This window comes from Oryctolagus cuniculus, chromosome 1, assembly GCF_051225735.1.
Source record: "Oryctolagus cuniculus isolate XC-2025 breed Fujian yellow rabbit chromosome 1, ASM5122573v1, whole genome shotgun sequence".
Classification (NCBI taxonomy): Eukaryota; Metazoa; Chordata; class Mammalia; order Lagomorpha; family Leporidae; genus Oryctolagus; species Oryctolagus cuniculus.
In genome coordinates this window covers 201,040,042-201,063,869 of record NC_142867.1, presented here as the reverse complement: position 1 = coordinate 201,063,869, position 23,828 = coordinate 201,040,042, and the positions used below count along the sequence as shown (strand labels likewise).

The 23,828-nt window shown below is 56.3% G+C and overlaps 1 protein-coding gene and 1 long non-coding RNA gene across 2 annotated transcripts in view; one reads left to right on the top strand and one right to left on the bottom strand.

Moving 5' to 3' along the window:
• Positions 1–14,778, bottom strand: part of LOC108178823 (uncharacterized) — a 63,023-nt gene extending 48,245 nt beyond the window's left edge. The window contains exon 1 of the long non-coding RNA XR_016224450.1: positions 14,683–14,778. This is a non-coding gene — a long non-coding RNA (uncharacterized LOC108178823). The remainder of the gene's footprint in view (positions 1–14,682) is intronic.
• Positions 12,444–23,828, top strand: part of SHB (SH2 domain containing adaptor protein B) — a 119,510-nt gene continuing 108,125 nt past the window's right edge. Inside the window, exon 1 of the mRNA XM_002707961.6 lies at positions 12,444–13,791. Within this exon, the coding sequence (XP_002708007.3) occupies positions 13,063–13,791 (729 nt within the window). The 5' untranslated portion in view covers positions 12,444–13,062. The remainder of the gene's footprint in view (positions 13,792–23,828) is intronic.

Sequence of the window (23,828 nt, the reverse complement as noted above, 5' to 3'; positions counted from 1 at the left end):
TAATGAGAAAGGGGGAGAACACGCTAGCAGCCAAATCAAGAGTAACCACACTTCCCATGGCAAGCAGTGTAGGGGAGTGTCCAGGTGGGTGCGATGAGCTGAGACCACAGAGGGTGCTGGGTGCCCAGCAATGAGACTCCCCATGATGGGGAAGAAGGAAGCCAGGAGAATACGATGGCCAGGCCAGGCTTTAGGCACCCCGCGGTGGTATGCATGGGACAGATTAGGGTGTGGGCAATAGAAAGGAAGCAGTGGCAACAGAGGTGCCGTGGAGTGGGGAGACGGGGAGAGCACGGAAGGGTGCACCTGCGAGGTGTGTGGAAGCAAAAGTGGGCTACTTGGGTGCCTGGTGTTTCAGGACTTGATGACAGCCACCATGTGTGGATTTATAATTAATTACATGTCAGGGGCTCTGCTAGGCTCTTCAGTTCCATGAGTTATAGCCCTTGAATGCAGGGGTCCTTTTATTTTTACAAAGAGAGAACCAGGATTTGGGAAGGTTAACAGATAGGTTTAAGGTCAATCAGCCAGAAGCCAGGGTCAGGACTTGAACTCACTTCCGTTGGGCTTCACGGCCTACATTCATTCCTCTTGCTCCACTCCTACCCGGGTCATTTCAACAATGTAAGCGGTGGGGGAGGCAGGATGGGGGCACGGCGCTGGGCTAAGCCGAAGCCTTTGAGGCTACATGCTGTGTGTCGGAGCACCAGTTTGAGTTCCAGCTACTCCAATACCGATCCAGCTCCCTGCTAATGCACCTGGGAAAGCAGCAGAGCATGGCTCAAGTGCTTGGGCCCTTGCCACCCACAGGGGGCACTAGGATGGAGTTACTGGCTCCTAGCTTTGGCCTGGCCCTGCCCCAGCTGTTGAAGTCATTTGGGGAGTGAACCAGCTGAAGAAAGATCTCTCTCTTTCTATCTGTATCTCTATTTCTATCTCTCGTCCCTCTCCCTATGTTGCTCTTTCTAATAAATAAGTAAATTTTTTAAAAGAGAGGGGGAAAAAAAGACTGAAATTACTTCTAGAACAAAAGAGACGTGACAAATGTATAAGTGATCCTGAATTGGATTCTAATTTTTTTTTTGAAAAAAGCATACAAAGGACATTTTTGTAAATAGTTGGGAAAATAGCCAGATATTAGTTAAATAGCAATGTATTAATATTAAATTTCTCATTGTGATCACTTTTATGGTGATTTTGTGGAAGAATGCCCTTTGTTTGGCTGTTCTTTGGAAATAAACTGAAATACGTAGAAGCACAAATAAACCCACACATTTCCAAGCAATTCTCAGATGAATTAACAAATTTCAGTAGGAAGAGAGAGAGGGAGAGCAGACAGGGTGCAACGTTAACAATTAAAGGGTCAGGGGTTCACCGTGCTGTTCCTGCAATTGTTCTGCAATTGACATTTTTCAAAATAAAAGGTAGAGGGAAAAAGTTGTAATGTACCTACCCCACCCCTCCCGCCCACAAAAGAGAGCAACAATGAAAGAGGAGGGGCCATGAGCAACACGCCTGGGTTCACAGGGGTCTACGCTTCCGAGGGGGCCACTCGGAGCCTGGGATTTCTTGGGTGGAAGTTGGTGCCTGACTGCTGCCCACAAGTCTCCGAGTGGCCGATGTCCCTGCTGCCCGTGCAAAGTCCAACCGGGCTCCAGCGTCCCGGTGTGTTCTCTCCCCCTCCTCCTTCCCAACCCCCATTCATCTGCAGAACCCGTTAGACTGGGTGAGGGGGAGGGCGGGACACTGCAGGGACCCTGCTGGCCTACCTGCAGTGCAGACTCTCGGGCTATCAGCCAGTGAAACCTCAGAAATGCTCCCATGCCGGATCCCGCCAGCTCCCACTCATGGGTGCAGGCCTGGCTCGGATGCTAAGCAGAGGTTCTCAGAGGGGGCCCCCAGCCAAGCTGCAGCAGGATCCGGGGACTCCTGAGCGCCCCCTAGCTGTGGTGTCACTTTCCCATGGTCTTGGGAGTGAACAGCCTCACACTGCCTTCCAGGCGATTCTGGGGCACCCTGCAGTGTGGGTACCCCTGCCCCACACAGCAGTAGAGCTGTGTCTTTACAGCAAAACTGGCTCGTCGGACAGGTGGATTCCTGAGGTGGTGCCCAAGGCTAACATTAAAAGGCTCTGCATGCCACAGAAATGTCTGCAAACGGAGCAAACGGAGACAGCAATGGAGCTGCACATAGAGATAGAAGCCGGAGGCTTGGGGAGCAATGCTTTTCCCAGGGCTTTGCTAGTCTGGACCTAAAGCGCGTGGGTAAAACGCCACCCTAGCCTCGGGAGCGGGGAGGCCCCTGGACCCCTGCGCCTGGACCCACCTGGTCTGCACCTTAGAACTCCAGGGCTTGGATGGGCTCCAAGGCCTGGGCAGACAGAGCCCCTCCCCCCACCAGCACCACGGGGCGCTGGGCGACCCAGCAGTTCCTCCTCCGGGCTTTTGCAGGTGGTGGGGATTCCCGCACTTGGGCACTGCATGCAGGCTTCAGAAATCCCGATGCCTCCCCGGGCGGTGCCCACCCGTCTTGCAGGACTCTCCTGGGGTCCTGATGCTCTGTCGGCTGCCGCAGCCACCTGGCTTCCTGTGGGCCTGGCAAGGGCTTGGTTTGGAACGTGGCTGGGTGGCCTCTCCGCTCCCGCTGAGGGATCAGACCACTTGGCCAGGAAAATTCCAATCTAATGCCAAGACTCCTCTACTCCAATGTAGAGGCCCTGCACAAGGCAGGCCTCCACCACTGGGTCTGAGCTAGTAGAGGGGACTGGACATCCCGCACGCAGCCGTAGGGAGGGGGGGATGCCCAGGTCCTCCCCACCCCCGCCCCACCTCCCAGCTGAGACAACAGAGAGAGGGGCGTTGGCAGCATAAGCTCTTTCTGGATTCTGGTAGAGACCAGTGCACCCCATTTAGCTTAGCCTCAGACGGCAACATGGCAACCATCTTAACTCAGGAAAGAAAGAAAGAACAAAGTGTGGTGGGAGGGAATTATGCACGGAGAGTGACTTTTAAAACTGCCTTTAAATATTACAGCCAACGCGAAAGGATGGGGATTGCATCAGAGCAGTTTCTGGTGGGGTCCGAGGCTGAAGACATGAATCAGCCTCCCAGCTGCAGGCTTGCAAATAAGATTTCACTCGGGCAGGAGCTCGGCATGGTTTGTTTTGTGAGCCCCCTCGCCCGCCCAGGTCAGTGTGATCTTGGGGGTTTCAACAGTGGCCGTGAGGTCCTCTCTCCTGTGTGGGCGACAGCGTGCGCAGCCCGTGGGGGGGGGGGCAGGCTGAGCGGTGTCACATCGGGAGTCTGGGCACAGAAAGGACACACACTCCGAAGGCGGGCAGGGGAGGAAGGGAGCAAGAAGCAGGCGGGGCCGCAGGATTCCACAAGGCCGCAGTGCCCTTTGGCACAGGGAATGGCTGGTCCCTCCGCGGTGCGGTTTATTAAAGCTCTAGGTAGAAACTCGTATTTAGGAACTAAGACGTGGTGGATCTCGATGGAATTCAACAATGCACACACTTGGGGCCTGGTATTTGGCAGGCACAGAGCGAACCCCGGGGTGGGGATGAGTGATTGAGTGATACCCAGCCCTGCTGCCCGCCCCCCCCCCCCCCACATCTCACAGGACAGGAGGCTCACGGGTCCTGGGCACCTGGCGCTGTGACCCCCTCAGAGAAGGAAGCCCAGTGGGTGACGCCAGGAGGCTGCTTGTATTGGAGTGTGCCTGCCTCGGCTGCTGACGGACAGCTCTGCCCTCCATCAGCGCTAGCTTCTCAGTGCAAAACAAAGCAAGCACAGCCTGCTTTGTTCACTTTGACACCTGCCTGCTCTAGTCTGCCCCCATCTGGACAGAAGCCAGGCCTGGTCCTGCCCAGCCAGCCCCGGAAGACGTCCCCGGGGGGTGGGGTGGGGGGGCCCAAGCCTCCCTGCCACCAGCCCTCTCCCCTGGGGACCCGGGCTGGTTCCTGCCTCCTGACCATGGGCTTCTGGTGACCCAGACCTTGTGCCCCCAAACCCTCCTGGCCTAACTTCTGGCTGTTGCTGGATGACTTGGCCTATTGCCAGGAAGTGCCAGGTGCCAGTGGGTGCCTTCAAGACTGTCATCAGCCTGCTGTTTGGGACAGAAAAAGCCACTGTGCTCAGTGGATTTGCGACCTCCGTAAGTCATGCTGCAGATGGCAGATGTCAGGCTGGTGGACCATGCAGATGCATCCCCGCAAAGCAATCCAGCTGATTTGTTCTCCCAGTGCCAACCTGTAGAGCGGGCCCCTCCGCGCAGAGCCCCACCAGCATCCGACGAACCTTCGGGATCCTCCAGCCCACTGGCCCTCGAGCCTTCATGCCCATCAGAACTACCTAGAGGGCCACAGCCCCGCTGCTGGTTCCGAGAGTCTGGAATCTGCATTTCCAATGGGCTCACAGGTGAGGCTGCTGCTCTGGTCCAGGGGCCTCCTCACTTTGGGAGCCACTGTTCTAGTCCATTGATCTTCAAACTTGGATTCACCTGGGAGCTTATTAAAACAAGCAAACAAACAAATAAAAAACACCCAACACCTGAATTCACCTCAAGATATTCTGCTTGAGTTGCTTTGGAACACAGCTGATCACTGGGTATTTTATAAGCTTTTAGTCATTGACGTAGGGATGAGAAATGCTGCTCTCATCCATTTCCACAGCAGAGGTTGGGGGTGGGGCTCTTTCTCTTCCACAGGGACCCCTGAGCAGGGTCACTGGAGAAAATACAGAACAACAATTACAACTGAATTTCAGATAAACAATAAATAACATGCAGTGTGGGGAGCAACTGGGAGCAACTCGGACTAGACTAAGTTACTGGAATTAAGACTTATTCTATGCATCTGCTTTCCCACAATATGGCACTGAGAAGGGAAACAGCTTCTACACAGCTGCCTCCAGTTCAACCAATAAACTGTGGGACCTGCTCCTGATTGGAGGAGAGCAGCGTACTCGGCGTGTGGGTAGCAGAGTTGGGATTGGTGGAAGAGGACTATAAAGGAGGAGAGAGACAACATGCACCAGGAACATCTGAGGGAACACCTGTGCAGCCCCCGAGAGAGCCGGCCAGCGGTGTGCCGCTCCCCCGCGGAAGTGGGGAATGTGGCCAGGGGGAACCGCCCTTCCACGGAGGTGGAAGGGACAGTAGCCAACCCGGGAAGAACCAGCAGCAAACCCGGGGAGGGCCGAGCAGACAGAAGAACAACGCAGGGTCCTGTGTCGTTCCCCCACGAAGACGGGGAGCGACAATGCAGCTATAAGTGTGTCCCAATTACTGCCTGGATGTCCTTTGTGTGGTTTTGCTTTCTCCAACTCTGGAGACCTTTGCCTGAGACACATCCAGAACACAGAAGGAAAAAGGGTCTGCAGCTCCCATTTTACAGATAGGGAAACCGGGGCCCCAGCAGTCACTGGGAAGGCAGGATAAGAACGCAGGCGTCTTGACCTCAGTCTGGAACTTTTTCTTTCCATGACGCTAAACTATGCCAAAGGCACGCATCTTCTTGTTAGAGGCTTCCTGTCAGCTGGTTGCCAGGAGGGGACCTTGAAGGGGTCAGTGCGATGGGGGTCCACTCTGTCCTGCCCCAGGCCTGACCATTCCCCTTTTCCATTACTATCCTGGGGTATGGCTGTCCTCAGAGCTGTATCATTAATGGCACCTCAAGAAAGAAGTGGGCTGCAAGTGGCCCTGGCCAGAGACAGCTGTGTGCGATAGCCCATAATTGGGGAACACGAGGACAAGTGGGATTTGGCACAGGCAAAGCATGTTGGGAGAGGCCCACTTAATTCACAGAGACACTTGGAATTAGTTGTAAATTCTCTGGGACGAGATGAAGGCAGCGGCATAAACAGCTCAATTAAACTGTCGGCTCAATGCTCAATGCGCAGTAATGGTCAAAACACAGCCTTTAATCTAGATGGAGAGGATTATCTTTCCACCCATAATGAGATTCCTAAGATTAGTTATACCTGATGTGGAGAGAACAGCAGCTGGCTCAGTGACACCACTGGGGACAGGCTTGCTTGTCAGCAGGACGGGGGCTCACGTGGAAGGGGCTATTGGGAGCCGCCACATTCCTGGAGGCCCCTCCAGGTGCTGGGAAGACAGGGATGAGCTACCGACTGCCTTCTCCACTTAAAGGACTGCATCCAATAACAAAACCCCAGGACACATCTGCTTCAGAAACGCAGCAAGTCAAAACAGTGTGGTACTGGCATAAAACAGACGCGTAGCGCAACAGAGGATAGAGAGCCCAGAAATTAACTCACGCTTCTTCAGTCAACTGATTTTCAATAAGGGCATGAAGAACACACAACAGGGAGAAGAAAGTTTCTCCAGTAAAGAGTGCTGGGAAAACTGGGTATCGACAGGCAGAGGAATGATCTCGGGTTCTTATCTTGCACCAGGCACAAAAATCAACTCAGAAATGGATTAAACCCCCAACAGACCTGAGACTGTAAGACCCCTAGAAGAACCCAGAGGAGAAAAGCTCCTTGATGCAGGCCTTGGCAATGATTTTGTTGCATATCACACCAAAAGCTCAGGCAACAAAAGCAAAAATAAACAAGTGGGACTACATTGAAACACAGAGCTACTGTGTAGCAAAGCAAACAATCAACAGAATAAAAGGGCAACCTATGGATTGGGAGGAAATATTGGCAAACCATCTGATAAAGGGTTAACATCCAAAATACATACAGCACTCACTCACATAATTCAACAGCAAAAAAGTCAAATAACCCAATTTTAAAAATGAGCAAGGGGCCAGTGCTGTGCACCACAGCAGCCGATTAACGTCTTGGCCTGAAGCCCCAGCATCCCATATGGGCACCGGTTCAAGACCCAGCTGCTTCACTTCCGATCCAGCTCTCTGCTATGGCCTGGGAAAGCAGTAGATGGCCCAGGTCATTATTTATTTATTTGAAAGAGTTACACAGGGAGAGGAAAGAGAGGGAAAGAGAGAGAGAAAGGTCTTCCATCCAATGGTTCACTCCACAATTGGCTGCAACAGCCGAAGCTGCACCAATCCGAAGCCAGGAGCCAGGAGCTTCTTCCAGGTCTCCCACATGGGTACAGGGGCCCAAGCATGGCCATTTTCCACTGCCTTCCCAGGTCACAGCAGAAAGCTGGATTGGAAGTGGAGCAGCCAGGTCTTGAACCAGTGCTCATAGCTACAACACAGCACTGGCCCCAAATTTTAAAAAAAAAAATTTTAAATCACAATGAGAGACTCCTTCAGATCTGTTAGGATGGCTGTTATCAAAAAGATGGGTGAAAACCAGTGAAGGTGTTTAGAAAAGAGAACCCTTGTACACTATTGGTGGGAATGCAAACTGTGCAGCCCATATGGAAAACAGTATGGAGGTGACTCAGAAAATTAAAATGGAGCAATTGCATGATCCAGCAAGTCTATGTCTGGGTCTACACTCAGGAAATGAATGTTCATTGCATCATTATTCATGATGGCCAAGACATGGAAACAGCCTAGGTATTTGAGGATTTGAATAAATTGTCATATATACATATGTGTGTGGGTATTTCAGAAAATTTGTGGGAAATAGAATCAAAATATAAATTTATTCTGATACAAAAATTTTGAAATCCAAGCATCATGAGGGGTCTACAAATAGCTTATAGAAAATGCATGTTATGAAAAAATCATGCACAGGTTTCAATCTCATTTTTCCATCAACTTTTTGAAGTACATACACATACATTCATGCACACACACACACACACAATGAGATATTATTCAGCCTTAAAAAAGAAGATCCTGGAGCCAGCACTGTGAAACACCAGGTTAAGCCATGCTTGGGATACTGGCATCCCATATCAGAGCACTTGTTCAAGTCCCAGGTACTCTGCTTCTGACCCAGCTTCCTGCTAATGCACCTGAAAAGGCAGCAAGGATGGCCCAAAAGCTTGTGCCCATGCCACCCACGTGGAAGACCAGGATGGAGTTGCTGGCTCTTGGCTTCAGACTGGACCAATCCTAGCCATTGGTGCCATTTGGGGAGTGAACCAGTGGATGGAAGATCCATCTCTATCTCTCTCTTTCTCTCCCTTTATCTGTCTCTTTGGCACTCTGCTTTCAAAAAATGAATAAATAAAATCTTTTTTTTAAAAAAAAAGCCCATGCTACAACATGTATGAAGCTGGAAGACACTATAATAAGTGAAATCAGACAGACGCAGAAAGAGAAAACATTGCATGATCTCCATGTGGATTTTCTCTTTTTAAGTTGAATACATGGAGGAATGAGCATTTGGCACAGTGGTTAACCACTGCCTGGGACACGTGCATCCCACATCAGAGTCCCTTCCTGGGTTAGGGCCCCAGTTCTGTTTCCAATACAGCTTCTTATTGATGTGCACCGTGGGAGGCAGCAGGTGATGGCTCAAGTACTTGAGTCCCTGCCAGCCACGCGGGAGACCCAGCCTGAGTTCCACCTGGCCCAGCCCTGGCTGCTATAGACATTCGGAGAACGAACCAGCAGATGGAAGATCTCTCGTGCTCTCTCTTTCTCCGTCTTCTCTCTCTTTCAGATTAATCAGCTAGCTTCTTCTGAAAAGTAATAATCTTAAGAATTTAAAAAGCTAAATGCATAGAAATACAGAACAGCATGTTGGCCACCAGGGCAGGGCTAGGGGTGGGATAGGGAGCTGGAGAGACATTGGCCAAAGGGGACAGTTGTGCAGGATGAATACATTGAGAGAGCTCACATATGGCGTGAGGATGATTGTTAATAGCATTGTGTTGTAAATAGAAAATTTCTGAGATTTTAGGTGCTGTTACCACATATACCACAAAAAGTAACCACAAGTCTGTGACATAATAGCTAGACCAACTGGCTAGAATTGACTAGAGAAATCATTTCACTATGCATGTGAACGTCAAAACATCATGGCATTCACCCCATATATCCATCCACATATCCATAACTATCCATATCTATATCTCTACCTATGTCTAGGTCTACATCTACCCATGTCTATAAAACCAGAAATTGGACACGCTTGCTACCTCTGGGCCAAAGCTAACAGTCACCAGAACCAACTCTGAACAGACAACCATTGTGGCCCACAGCGCTCTGCCCAGTGTCATCTCCACCACTCAAATGCCTTTATGCGTTCAACTAGCAGCAGGCGCCTACTGTGTGTTTTGCACAGTGGAGACACACAGTGAACAGAGGGGCAAAGGCCCTGCCCCGTCACGTGTCAAGGCAAAGACTAAACAAGAACAACAAGGAGGGCCGGCGCCGCGGCTCACTAGGCTAATCCTCCGCCTAGCGGCGCCGGCATACCGGGTTCTAGTCCCGGTTGGGGTGCCGGATTCTGTCCCGGCTGCCCCTCTTCCAGGCCAGCTCTCTGCTGTGGCCAGGGAGTGCAGTGGAGGATGGCCCAGGTGCTTGGGCCCTGCACCCCATGGGAGACCAGGAAAAGCACCTGGCTCCTGGCTCCTGCCATCGGATCAGCGCGGTGTGCCGGCTGTGGTGGCCATTGGAGGGTGAACCAACGGCAAAGGAACACCTTTCTCTCTGTCTCTCTCTCTCACTGTCCACTCTGCCTGTCAAAAAACAAAAAACAAACAAACAAAAAAGAACAATAAGGAAATAGGCAAGCAGGGCTAAAATGGAGATGAGAAATGTTCACAGAAACAGGGACAGGTGTGGCGAGTGCTGCTCGCGGTGGCCGTTCTAGCCACTGTGTCTCATGGACCATGTCACACTCAAAGAGAGACTTGACAGAAGCCGAGGGTGAGCCTTGGGGACACTTGGGGGACATATTCCAGGCAGAAGAGATTGCAGTGCCCAGGGCTGCAAGGAAGCCAAAGCCAGGAGCTTCTTCCAGGTCTCCCACATGAGTGCAGGGGCCCAAACACTTGGGTCATCTTCTACTGCTTCCCCAGGCTGTCAGCAGGGAGCTGGATCAGAAGTGGAGCAGCTGAGACTCGAACTGGTGCCCATATGGGATGGCAGGCTTAACTGACCACGCCATGGCTGACTCTTACCTGCGAGTCTCTGTCTCCCTAAACCATTTGACACCACTGCTTCTCTGGCATCTCCCTGAGGAAGCCTGTCTGCACTTTTCAGAATGATGATTCCTGCATCTGAGGCACAGAGGGTATGTCTCTACAAGCTCCCAAAGGGAAAACACCGCATGTCGTTTGCCTGCTTGAAGTCAATATCCCCTTTGGCCAGCCGCCCCATCTGCAGACTGGGAATAACACCAGACTGCAGAGAGGTGGAGAAGGCAAGTTACAAACAGAGCGTTTGCAGGGCACGCAGGCCCACGAGTGCTCGGGGAGTGCTTGGCATAGTATTGCAGCATTACAACCCTCCTGGCTGGCGATTATACCCCAGCAGAGGTGTCACACAGGACAGCCAGCAGGTCTGACCTCACAGCCTGCTGAAAGCCAAACGGAAAAAAGTCACTTGTAAAATACAACTTCCCTTCCCAAGCCTTTGGAAAAGGCAGAGATAACGAGTCCAAGTGCAACCCACATGCAGCAGAACAGTTTCCAGACTCTGGAAAGGAGCCGCACCTTCTGACTGCTCCTCCTTCCTCAGTCTAGACACGGAATCGGGAAGGGAGGGAGCTGGAGAGGATCTGTGTTTGGATTAGGCGGGGCTTAGAAAGAGGATGTCCTTGTCTTTCAGGTTTTCTGCTGGGGGCTCCCCACATGCAGGATAATTAAGAGCTTGTGCAGCTAGGAGTGATTTAAAGGGTAATTTGAGATATTTAAGTCTGGAGATACCCAAAGCAAACATCTTAGCCAGGTCAACTTCTAGGTCCCCTCCCTATTTCCCAGACACAGCAAACACACACACACACACACACACACACAGAGAGAGATTATTTCCTTGAAATGCTAAGTGGCTAGATCCTGGGCAGTGGCGGGCTGTGTAGTTGGTGATGCTTTCAGTGACTCCGGGGATCACAGGGCAGATTTGGAAAATCCAATTGCGCGGGGAAGATGCTGGCCCTGTCTGGCCAAAGAGGGAACGGCAGTCAGTCCCTGCTTCAAGGGTGCCTGAGTGGTCACAGCACAGTAGCCCCAAGAGGCCCGAGTTGGAGCTGCTTCTGCCACTCCTTCCCTGGGGCTGCAGGCCTGAGTCCGGGGCCACAGAGAGAGGAAGAGGGAAGAGCTCTGAGAGAGATGGGGCCTCAGAGTTTGTCTTCCACCTCCAGCGTGGCCAGCAGACAGTCCCTAAGGAAAGAGCTCCTCACCTTGCTGTCCGCCATGTCAGCTCCTACTGTTCCTATAGGGCAAAGGGCACATCAGCTCCCCCAGAGCCCATCTGTGATACACAGGTGGTAAACACAGAGGCTCTCTCTGGGCTATTGTTTTGGAAATCCACATTCTTAGAATTTCTCAACACGTTAGGGTTAAGTCATATTCTGATGCTTGCCCAGTGAAAATCAAGTAGCACCGGGCCCTTGGCAGCGGTATCTCTCAGCAGCACGGGCATGGGGCCTGCCACGGGCGGCCCCGGCGTTTCAAAGGGGCACCCTGAGCAAGCTCTACCCTCGTTCTGGCTAACCATCAAAGCATGCTTCGAAGTCGCAGAAGAGAGACGGGTGGGAATGGTATCGGATGGCGCCAGCACGCTTGAGAATGGGAGCCCCAGCCACCCCTGTGACCTTCCTCTGGGCCTCCAAGGCTCCAGGGGGATGACACGGAGCCTCGCCACCGCCTACCAACGTATTAGACGCTTCCAGCCCGCTGTGCCAGGCTGGCAGTGAGCAGGGTTAAAGGCCCGACTTCCGCAGAGGTGAAAAGGTAAGCAAACATTCCGACCGCCCCTTAGCCTCGCTCTCCGATTGGCGCACGGCGCGGCGGCCGCCGCCTATCCCGGCCGCATCCGTCATCTGGGTCGCTAATTTACCCATTAGCATGGATTTCTCCCAAGACCCGGCACACGGGGGCTGAACCGGAGTCGCTGTGCCTTTAAGAAGGGCGACAGGCTCGCTGTCCCCAAGGGCCCTCCACAGCGCATTTCCTCCGCACCGACCACACTGTGAACTAGCCAAAGCCCTGGTTCGTCCACCCCCGCCACCCGGCCCCGACGGTGGGGACCCCCGGGGTGCACGGCGCTCCAGTCCCGGGGGACCGCGCACTGGCTCGGCCTCTGCGCGCTGCAGGCTCGGCCCCGGGTACCTCTCGCCCGAGGCGGAGGCGGAGGCGGTGGCGCCGCGGGACCCCAGCGCTTTCGGGCACGACCCAGGGGCTGGCGCCGGGGCAGCCGCGGGAGGTGGCGCGTGCAGAAGGGGACCCGGGCGAGCCGAGGGCGGCGCTTGGGCCGCGGGGCTGGAGGGCCGGGCCTGCGGGGGCGGGCTGGGGGCGGGGCGCGCGCGCGGGCCCGGGGAGGGCGGGGCGGCGGCGCGGGGCGGGCGCTGGCGGCCCGAGTGTCACACACGCGGCGGCTCGGGAGGCGGCGGCGGCGGCGGCAGCGGCAGGCGCCGCCGAGACGGGCACGGGGGCACGGGCGCGCGGGCGCCGCTGCCTCCCTGCGTGGCTCGCTCTCCCGCGGGCTGCGGGGCCGGGCTCGCCCCGGCGCTCTCGGGAAGAAGGAAGCGGGGGCCGAGGACGCCAAGTTCCCTCAGCAGCAGCAGCAGCAGCAGCGGATCCCGGCCGCGGCGGAGGCTGCGTCTCGGACGGGACAGGAGCGCGCGCCGCGGCGGGGCGCACGGCCGGAGCGGCCGCGGCGGGAGGCGCCGGGCCTTCTGCTCTCGGCGAGGCGGCGGGCCGGGACCCCCATGAGACGCGCCCGCGAGGGGCGCGGGATCCGAAGCCCGGGAGTCGCGCGGCGGAGGCGGAGGGCGGCGCTGCAGCTGCCGGAGCTCCAGAGCTGCCGGCAGGCGGCGGCGGCGGCGGCGGCGGCAGCAGCAGCGGCGGCGAGAACTTGAACTTGGCGTCGGGAGCGGGCGCCCCGGACGCCCCTCGCCGGGGCCGGGGCGCCGAGGGACCTGGGCGGCAGCGCTGCCCCCCGAATGGCCGCGGCGGCGGACCAGGCTCCCGCGCCGCGGCCCTAGGCGGCCTCTCGCCATGGCCAAGTGGCTGAACAAGTACTTCAGCTTGGGCAACAGCAAGACCAAGAGCCCGCCGCAGCCGCCGCGGCCGGACTACCGCGAGCAGCGGCGCCGAGGCGAGCGGCCCTCGCAGCCCCCCCAGGCCGTGCCGCAGGCCGCCTCGGCCGCCTCAGCGTCCTGTGGTCCGGCCGCCGCCTCCTGCTTCTCGGCCTCGTCGGGCTCGCTGCCCGACGACAGCGGCAGCACGAGCGACCTCATTCGCGCCTACCGCGCGCAGAAGGAGCGCGACTTCGAGGACCCCTACAACGGGCCGGGCTCGTCGCTGCGCAAACTGCGCGCCATGTGCCGCCTGGACTACTGCGGCGGCGGCGGCGGGGAGCCGGGCGGGGGCCAGCGCGCCTTCTCCGCCTCGTCCGCGTCGGGCGCCGCCGGCTGCTGCTGCGCCTCCTCGGGCGCCGGCGCCGCGGCGTCCTCGTCGTCGTCCTCGGGCTCCCCGCACCTCTACCGCAGCAGCAGCGAGCGGCGGCCCGCCACGCCGGCCGAGGTGCGCTACATCTCCCCCAAGCACCGCCTCATCAAAGTGGAGAGCGCCGCGGGTGGCGGCGGCGGCAGCGCGGGGGACCCTGCGGGGGGCGCCTGCTCCGGCGGCCGCACCTGGAGCCCGACGGCCTGCGGAGGCAAGAAGCTGCTCAACAAGTGTGCCGCCGCGGCCGCCGAGGAGAGCGGGGCCGGCAAGAAGGACAAGGTAGGGCGCCGCGCGTGGGGAAGCCGAATCCACAGCCCACGTCGGGCTGGGAGCCGCGGCCAGGGCTGCCGCGCAGCGCGCCTCGGCACTCTCCTAGCTCGGTATCCGCCTGCTGCCCCTGAGCGCCCCTCTCTGAACCCACAGCCCGAGGCACGCCCCTGCCCCACTCCGCACCCATCTGCCTTGGGTCTGGGGCTGGCCAAGCCCTCGCCCGTTGTCACTCGGCAGGCTTGGTGGCACACGCGGACCGGCCGTCTGTAAACCTGTGACGTCAGTCTCTCTAACCCCCCCGGCGCTGCCCACTCCACTCCCGGGCTAGATTTCCGAGCCCGGGCGGCCCTTTGTGCTGGGGCTGCCCCGGGAACCCCCACGCGTGCTCGTGCGGTTGGAGTGCGTGACCTCCGAGAGCGCTCCCCGCGAGCCCGTCGGCTCCTCCTGCTGTCACTGTCTCCCTTCCGGGCCCCACCCCCACCACTCTGCCCCGGCCGGAGCGGCGCCTGGTGACAGCCCCTTCCCGATGTCGCCGGCCGTTTTGACCCCCTCCTTTGAAGCAGGCCAACTAATTACAGCCAGGCTCCGTCCCCTCCTCCCCCTTCACACTCCTGGGAGCCCTCCCTTCCCACTCCTGGGAGCCCTCCCTTTCCCCATAAAATAATACTTGTTCTGTCTACTTCTGGTGGAAGGCAGTGTTTTGATTAAATCTGAGGCCCAGTGGGAGCGCGGGGTCCTTAGGGCAGGGCTGCGTGGCTGTCAGGCCGCTGCCTCTCTTGTTCTCCCGGCATTCTTCTCCCCAAGGTAAACTTGGACCCAGGCCTTTGCTGGGGAGACTGATAAAGAGCCGGGGATCCTTTTGGGCCTGGGTGTCCCGACAGGAGGGAGGCGGCCTCCTACCTGCCAGCTGGTGCTTGCAAAGGGATCTTTTCTTGTTTTCCAGGAGGGAGGAGTAAGGGGGCGCCCCTCCTCCAAGCTTTCTGCCTGGGGCCCCAGGGTACCCCACCCCCTGCCGGCCTGCCCAGGGTGGCATGGGCGGTCTCTACTGGACTCCACCTCTCTCCCAGGAGCCAGTGTGGGGAGACCGGTGGGAAGCCTGGACTCTGGGCTTGCTGGCCCGGGATGCCACGCCTCCACGGCTGGGAGCTGGGAGCTGGGAGCCAGGTGGCCACCCTGGGAAGGGGCAGACTCCCTGGGAGCCCCTGGGCTTGTACTGAGTCGCAGGCTCAGCACAAAGAGGCTCTTTGCAGTCTTGGGCCCGGCCTGGGAGCTGTTTGTTGTACAAACAAACCTGGAGAACCTGGGGGTGTCCCTTGCAGCCCCTTTGTTGCCCCCGCGACCACCCCGAAGAGGCCAGATCTCCCTCCTGCTCCCCGAAGTTGTCTTTTGTAGCTTTCAGGGCTTCAATAAGCATTTTTTTTGCCCAGTTGCAACCAGAGCTGTTTGAAATACAGCACAGAGGAGCAGTGCGTTTTATGGCTAGACCGTCAAGTGTGCTGAAGAGTTGGCTCAAGTCCATCTCCAGATATTTCTTGTGGGTGTTCTCGGTGCCCTACCCTGGCTGCGGGAGCAGGGCCCCTCGCGGAGCTGACCTCTGTAATGAACGCTGTGGCAGAGGCCGCTGAGCCAGGATAGGGGAAGTGTTATTCCTTCAGCTTGTGCTTTACCGGGAGAGTAATGATGACAGAAGAGGCCAGTGACTTAGGCTTCAGGGGGTACACCTCGGAGGCGGGGCCGTTATCTTGGCAGAGGGGCTCTGCCCGTGGGTGGCTGCGGGAGAGAGCCTGGTGCTTTAAGAAGTGCAGGTGGAGCTGCAGTGTCTGGGATGGACAGGTTGGCAGGGCAGAAGGCCCCGGTGAGGGAGGCCTGGTCAGCAGAGCACTGGGGGCCGGGGAAGGGCTTTCGCTGCCAGAATGGTATGTTGTTTGACCCTCTGTGGGTGCTGGGGGGAAAGGGGCTGAGAGTTTGCGTTCTGACGAGTTGCAGGACAATCTCTGGCTGCTGATCCTGCGACCTTAACTTTGAGAACTGCTAATGCAGCGTAGACTTCTCACCCCTCGCCCTGGGTCTTCTGGTCAGGGTCAGCTGGGGGCGCGGAGACTCTGGATGCCCCGTCCCTGTCCTCTGTGTGTGGCCAGTCTCCCCCTGCCCCAGGCAGTCAGAGGCGGTCTGGTTTTCACAGTATTTCCAGCCAGACAGCTTTTGGAAGGCCAGGCGTCCTGCAGCTCCAGCCCTGAACCTGCCCCTCACCCATGGATCCAGGAAAACCTGCTTCTCGCACCTGGCTTGGGCTGCAGCCCAGCTCCCTTTGATCAGTTATGAGGGAAGAGCCTGAGACTCTTGGGTCTCTGCTGGACGCCTGGGTGCCAGGCCCTGTGTTTGTTTGTTTTTTTTTTTTTTATCTATTTTTATTTTTTTTAATGACTGAATTATTTGAAAGAGTGACAGAGTGAGATTCACCTTTCATCCGCTGGTTCACTCCCCCAAGTGCCTGCAAACATCCAGGGCTGAGCTAGGCCAAGACTGGGCGCAAGGCACTCTGGGTGGGTGGGTACCTGGGCCAGCTTCGGCTGCCTCCCAGGCACATTAGCAGGAAGGTAGGGGGGCACAGGTGTCTCCGATGGTGACTTAATCCACTGGGCCATAATGCCCACCCCTTGTGTTTGCATTCGCGTCAGTGGGCTACTGGGGTGTGAAAGCTGGAGCTTCTGGTCAACAGACCCTCCGTTCAGTGCCTCCCGTGGCAGCCCCACCACCGTTTGTCTTTGGGGGCCCCTGTCCTGCCTCCCGTCACACACTTAGGGGTGTCCACCCCCTTCTCGCAGGCAAGTGCTGGGGCATACACACCTGGCCACCTCCCCCCGCCCCCACCATCAGCATCCAGTCTTGGCATTTCTCCTTCTAGAATCATTTCTTCCTGCTTAGGCCTTGGCCAGCTTCGCAGTGGTGATGTGCTCGGCGAGCCCCTGGTACTGTACTGTGTGTGTGATGAGGTGAGGATGTGCAGGGTGCCGAGGGCTCGTCAGCAGTCTCTGGCGTGAGCCCAGGGGAGGCTGTGGCGTGTATTTCCGTCATGTGTTTCGGTGGGTTGTTGCTCAGTCTTGAGAATCTGGGGAGGTCTTCAGGGGTACTGGGTGGCTTTAGAGTTGGAAGTGGGATTTCAGCACAGGGCCTGGGACAGTGACGGGCTGCAGGTCAAGATAAGTGTGTGTGTGTGCGTGCGCATGCACGTGTGTAACCATAGATAGGTGTGTGTGAAAATAAGACCTCAGTGTGGGGCATGTGCTCACAAACCAGAGCTTATATGCTGTGGCAGGAGCGAGGTGGGGACCAGAGTGGGGTCCCCCAGGCGAGCCCTTTAAGACTGGGGAGCCAGGGAGGATGTGCTCAGGGCCTCAGGTGAGGTTTCCTGCCCGGAAACCAAAATCTGGGGGCTGCGGTGCAGGTGGGAGATGGTGCACGCCCGAGCCTCGGGGAAGACAGGTGCCACTGCAGCAGGGGCAAGCTGTGCTTTGCAGAAGACAATAGTGCCAGAAGCGGCCAGGGCCTTGGTAGGTCTCCTCCTCTGACCCCACCAGGACACGTATCCAGTTAGGTCTTCTGCTGAAGTCTTGCTGCTTTTATGGTAATGAAGTAAATGTTGTTTGCACCACAACGGAGAAAGTTGGGATGTAGCATGACATCAGTTTTCCCCAGGTTTAAACACAGGCTCGTGTGGACTGACACTTTATATTTTGTCAGCATCCACAGAGTTGAGTTAAATAACACGTTTGCCATAGTTACAGAATAAATAATATCATGTCTAACTTTTTTTTTTTTTAACATCCAGCAGTTTTGGAGCTGTCTGCTAGACGGGGCATTCAGAGAGGAGTAAGTGGTAGCCAGCTCGCAGGGAGGAGGGGGGATCCAGAACTGCGGACTCGGCAGAGGCGGCCGGCTGCGGGGTGAGATAGTGGGGGTGGGGTGGGAATCGTGTCTGTACTGAACCCTGGGCAGACTTTTTTGGATCTTTATTCTGTAAGCAATGCAGTATAACAGTTACTTACATAGCATTTATATTGTATTAGGCATTCTAATGTAGAATTGAAAGTATGCAGGAAGTTGTGTGTAGGTTATATGCAAATATGTGAGGTCAGGGACTGGAGCACCCTTGGATCTGGGTGTCCGTGGGGAGTCCCAGAACCAATCCCCTGTGGGTTCCAAGGATTGAGCGGGCCAGCTTCTTAGGGCTATTCAGACAGGTGCAGCCAGAGACGGAATGGCAACCTGAGGAGTGCAGAGCCGCTGGGAGCCCCCGCACCCTGGGGAATCCAGGAGCCTTCAGAAGAAGGTGACCTCTGAGCTGACCCTGGCAGGATGAGTGGGAATTAATCCCCCCGCCAAGGCTCCCTGTGCACTGAGGGGCCAAGTGGCTTGAGAGCGTGGCAGGAGGCTCAGCGGGGCAGGTGGTGGGCGGGGAGGTTGGAGCCCGTGAGGGAAGAACCTGTGCCCCCATGCCTGGCTCTGGGGGCTTGTGCCTTGTCTTGGTCCTTTTACAGAAAATCGTTGACGTCTTGTGAAGCTTGATGGAAGCCAGGGTTGGACCGGAGTTGTCAGTCATTCCTGTTTGATTGACAGCCACAGGCTCCAGTTAAAATGTCATTGAGGGAAAGGGCAAGGAGGGGCCAGACCCAGTGGCTGCGGCTTGGCCTGGGACACTCTCCCCTCTGCAGTCCCATGCCTTGGAAGTGAGAGACGTGCTGCGGACAAATGCAGTGCTTCCCCTGGCTCCCTGCTCACCTCGCCCTTGCGTGAGAGGAGGTGTGGGGGTGCTATCAACTGTGGCTGCTGAGCAACCACCCCAAAGCAGCAAGCAGCAAAGGTTTCTTTCTTCCTTTCTTCCTTTCTTTCTTTCTTTCTTTCTTTCTTTCTTTCTTCCTTTCTTCCTTCCTTCCTTTCTTGCTTTCTTTCTTTCTTTCTTTCTTTCTTTCTTGCTTTCTTGCTTTCTTGCTTTCTTGCTTTCTTGCTTTATTTACTTTATTTGAAAGGCAGAGTTACAGAGAGACAGAGGCAGAGAGAGAGGGAAATCTCCCATCCACTGGCTCACTCCCCAGATGGCTGCAATGGCCAGAGCTGCGCTGATCCGAAGCCAGGAGCTTCCTCCAGGTCTCCCACGTGGGTGCAGGGGCCCAAGGACTTGGACCATCTCTTCTACTGCTTTCCCAGGCCATTGCGGAGAGCTGGGTCGGAAGTAGGCAGCCAGGACTGGAACCAGCGCCCATATGGGATGCTGGCACTGTATGTGGCAGCTTTACCCGCTGCACCACAGCGACAGCCCCACAGCAAAGATTTCTTAAAAGGCTGACTAGTAGATAGCCTTAGGCCTGCAGGCCATAGGCTCCACATCACCACTGTCCAGCACTGGCCTTGTCACATGAGAGCAGCCGCGGACAGAGTGCAGATTTGTGGAGATAGCTGTCTTGCAATAGAACTTTACTCGCAAGAACAGGCAGCTGACCTGTGGGCTGTGGTTTCCAATCTCTGCTTCCAATTACAGTCCTTGAGCTTGCACACCCGAGTAGTTTTTCTGGTCTCAGCTGGGCTCACTCTTGCCTGCCAAGCCAGCAGGGCTTCCTTGCATGTTTGGTTGGCTGGCTCAGGATGGCCTTGGGCTGTTCCCAGCGACCCCTCATCCTCCACACATGACCACATTGGTGGTGGCTGGGTCCGGTCCTAAGAAAGAGTAGAAACCCGTGAGGTTCCTGGAGGAGCCTGGCACACCGTCCCTCCTCCTGCACTGTTGCCTGAAGGGGTCCCAGGGTCGGCCAGGAGTCAGGGGGAGAGGTCGGGCTCTGGGGCAAAGGGCGGGCGTCCAAGCGTCTGTCAGTGGCCTCGTGTTGTCATGTGCTGTGGGGGTACAGGCGTACTTTAAGAAGTGGAGTGTGTGGATTTTGAAATAATTGCACATAGATTTCAAGGTGTTTTTTTTGCACCAAAATAAACTTTTTGAGAAAAGATTTGTTTATTTGAAAGGCAGAGTTAGACAGAAAGACAGATATAGAGATAGAGATCTTTTATCCACTGGCTCATTCCCCAAAGGGCTGCAAGAGCTGGGGCTGGATCAGGCCAAAACCAGGAGTGTGGGGCTCCATCCGGCTTTCCCACGTGAATGGCCGAGGCCCAGGTGTTTGAGCCATCTGCCGCTGCTTTCCCAGGCGCATTAGCAGGGAGCTGAATCAGAAGTAGAGCAGCCAGGACTCGAGCTGGTGCCCATATGGGATGCCAGTGCTGCAGGCTGGTGCTTTACCCACTATGCCACAGCGCTGGCCCTGAAATAAGCTTTTAATCCCTTCTTCCATGAACTTTTGGAAGTACCCTCATATTACCCCCATTTTGTGGATAAGGAAGCTAGGGTTTAGAAACGTAATGATCTGCCTGGTGTCACACAGCTACCGAATAGTGGAGCAAGGGTCGCACCTGGGCAGTCTGAATTCAGAACCCGCTACACCTTTCCCTGATTCTCCACACAGTTTAAAGGGAGAGCGCAGGGTTCAGGTGTCCACTGGGATGTGTGGTCATGTCCCCTCCCTTACCTCCCTCTGCCCTGATGTCCCCCTTCCCGAGGGTCTGGGCTTTGGTACCCAGGAGAGGCCCAGAGCTGCCTCCCCGTCTCGCCCATCTGCCTCAGAGATTCGTGAATGAGATGCTAATGCAGTGCTTGAGTTACTTTGTAGAGGAATTCTGCACACAGAGTTGGTGCTCCCAGGGGACTGCCACATAGCCCGTGTGTCTTGTAACTGTCACGTCTTCTCATTCTGACACTGAACGTTCCCGCCCCCCGAGGACAAGCGAAACTGTGTGTGTGTTCTGCTCTGAGGACGAACCAGCTGGTGCCTTGGCCCTAATCAGTGAGGAACTTGAGTTTCCTTTGGAGATCGGATGGCCGCCCTGTCTAATCTGACAATCTCAGAACATGACTGATGACCCCGGCCTTGACCCCTCCCTCTCCCTGCCCCCAAGGCATTTCTGACCCATGAAAGTGGCTTTCAGGAGCAAATGTGAAACAGGTGTGGCTTCCTTCCATCCCTCAGCTAAGCCAAACTTGCACATGGTCAAGTGTCATACCCCCCACCCCCACCCCCCTGAGTTGAACTGATGCAGGGAGAGTCAGGAAGTAGTGGCCTGTGGGGGAGGGGCAGGTCAGCAGGCTTGGTCTTAGGACCCAAACTGGGCCTTGTGGCTTTGCAGCAGCCCAGATGGCACTGTCTGGTGGGAGTGCACCTGCTGGCTTGTCTGCACACTGGGGGGTGTATGTGTAAGCATTTCCTACAGGGCAGAGACAGGCTGCCGTGGCCTGTGCCTTTGAACTTCTTTGGCCTGTGTGCCTGAAGAATTGCTATGCGCAGGCCACTGTCAGGAGCTGTGGATACAGAGATGAACCAGGGGCTGAGAAGTGCCTGCCCATAAGGAGCTTATCTTCCGGCTGGGAACACAGAAAGCTGGCTTGGCAAACAGAGTTGTTTGAATCAGATTGAACTTGTTGATAAATGAAATGGCGCGGGTGAGCTGAGGGCCAGCCTGGCACAGAAGCTGTTCTGGGCAGGGTCTTGATTCTGTTGAACCAGAGGAGAAGCAGAAGGAAGAGGTTCGTTTCAACTGGAGAAGTATGGAAGGCTTCTTGGAGGAGGAGGCGTTTTGAGTAGAGAAGGAGTAGTCCCTTGAATTAATGGAGCCGTCTACGATAGTAGTGTTGGCAAATACTTTTATTGCACATGGCCTGAGCCAAGTGCTGTTCACGTAACTTGCTCCTCATCACAGTCCTTTGACGTTGATGCTGCTATTGTTCCTGTTGTTAGAGGTGAGAAAACCAAGCCCAGAAAAGTTAGCTAACTGGTCCCACGTCACACAGAGACAGTGGAGATGGGATTTGAAGCCAGATCCAGAGCTGTGTCTTTTTTCAAAATTGGATTTATTTGAAACAGAGTTACAGAGAGAAATGGAGAGAGAGAGAGAGAAAGAGAAAGACAGACCTTCCATCCGCTGGTTCAATCTCCAAATGGCCACAGTGGCTGGGCCCGGGCCTGGCTGAAGCCAGGAAACTGGAACTCCATCCGGGTCTCTCGTGGGTGTCAGGAGCCCAAGCACTTGAGCCGTCTTCCGCAGCTTTCCCAGGCCATAATCAGGGAACTGGATGGGGAGTGGAGCAGCGGGGACTCTGAGAAGGGATGCTGGCGTGGGGGTGGCAGCTTAACCTGCACCACAGTGCCACCCCCCCACTCGGCTTTTAACCCCTGGGTGACCACCTCAGGCTGCCCAGACTCATGCCTCGATGTTCTCTGTCTTATTTGTAGCTTGACTGAATCTTTATAGAAGTCCTCTGTTGCCGTGGTGTGAGTGACCGGTTTCTGCACCAGGACTCCAGCCAGTGCTCCCGTGTTGGATGCCAGTGTCACGAGTGGCGGCTTAAGTGGCTGCACCGCAACAGCGGCCCCTGTTTACAGATGGGCCCCATTTTACAGATGGGCAGACAGAGGCTCGGAGGAGGAGGTGTGTGCATCCCGAGCCTAGTGCCCTTGCGCTGGGGTGGTGTGAGGTGGCCTGGCCAAAGCCCCAGCCCACAGGAAGGGTGACAGCCTGATTGCTTTCCGTTTCTTTCTGTGTTTTGATTCTGAAACACTTTGCTGAGAGGATTAAGGAACTTCGACAGAGGCCCTTGCTTCCACAATGGAATTTTCCTTCTCTTCCTGTTTGGTATTTTCCAGTAATATTTCTATTAATGTTTCACTTTCAGAGGCACTGACTTCCTGAGAGTTTGGGCTTTCTCACTTGCCGGGCCAGGAAGACCTGCGTTTTCCCCTCAATCATTCAGTTCCTTTCCATTTTCTCCAAGGGGAGCTCTCTGGATTTCCCATTATGCTGCAAAGGAAGGAGCTGGGAGGTGGGTCGGGGCCTGGGAGAGAATTAGTCAGGGCCCGGGGAGTGACTCAGCCCAGCGCTTTCCAAGCGGTGACGGTCAGAACGGAGCTCCAGGATAGGCCGCTGTCTTCCCAGCTGGTGGTGTTGCTGGCCACTGCTGGGCCATGACCTGCAGGCTGGCCCCCAGGAGCTCATGCCGAGCCCCCTGTCCCTGCTGACTCGTCTGCTCCTTCAGCACCCGTTGCTGAATGCCCCTGAATCCATGTGCTGTGGATTGCTCCCTGCACGTGCTGGGACCCGCGCAGGGAGTGGAGGCCAAACCACCGTGCTCCCCCAAGCCGACAAGTCCATCCCTCGTGGGGGGGCATGGGGAGAAGTCGAGCAGGGGCTGGGGGCCAGGTGGGAGCTGCAGCTTTATACGGAGGCCCAGAGAGGGCTTGGCTGAGGGACTCGGTGGCAGTCACGGGGTGGCTCTCCAAGAGAAGAGGATTCTAGGCCAGAGCCCTAGGAGCCAGGCTGGGAAGTTCAGGAACAGCAGACGAGGAGGGGCTGGGGGTCTTGGGTGGGATGCAGCAGGTCTTTTCTTGTAGCTTTGGGAAGTCAGTGCAGGGAGGGGTCTGAACAGAGGAGCCACAGGAGCTGGCCCAGGTGTGAAGAGGCTGGGTCTGGCTGCTTAGCGGAGGATGGGGTGGAGGGGACAAGTGGGGAGACCCCTAGGACGCAGGCACTGGAGCTGGAGACGACGCGAACAGCTCGGGTGGGGAAGGGCTGTGAAGGGAGGGCCACAGGCTCTGCTGACAGGTGCAACGTGAGAAGGAGCAGAGCCGAGGGTGTCTATGAGGGTTTGTCCTGAGCAGCCAGGGGGACGGGCGGTCATTGGCGGGGCGGCTGCAACCCAGCCAAGGAGACTGATTCAGCAGCTGAGTCCTGGGGATGCAGATTCGGGTGCACTCTGCCCTCCAGAGGACTGGCGGAGGACGTGGATGGCCAGAGGCTAGGGCTCTGGAGGAGATGGGGAAACCACCAGGAAGAGGAGGCCTGTGGACGGAGGCGGGTCCAGAGAAGGCATGGACAGGACATCCCAGGCAGAAGGGACCCCGCACCCACACCCACACCCACACCCGAGATCAGACGGGGCCTCTGCTGGGGGC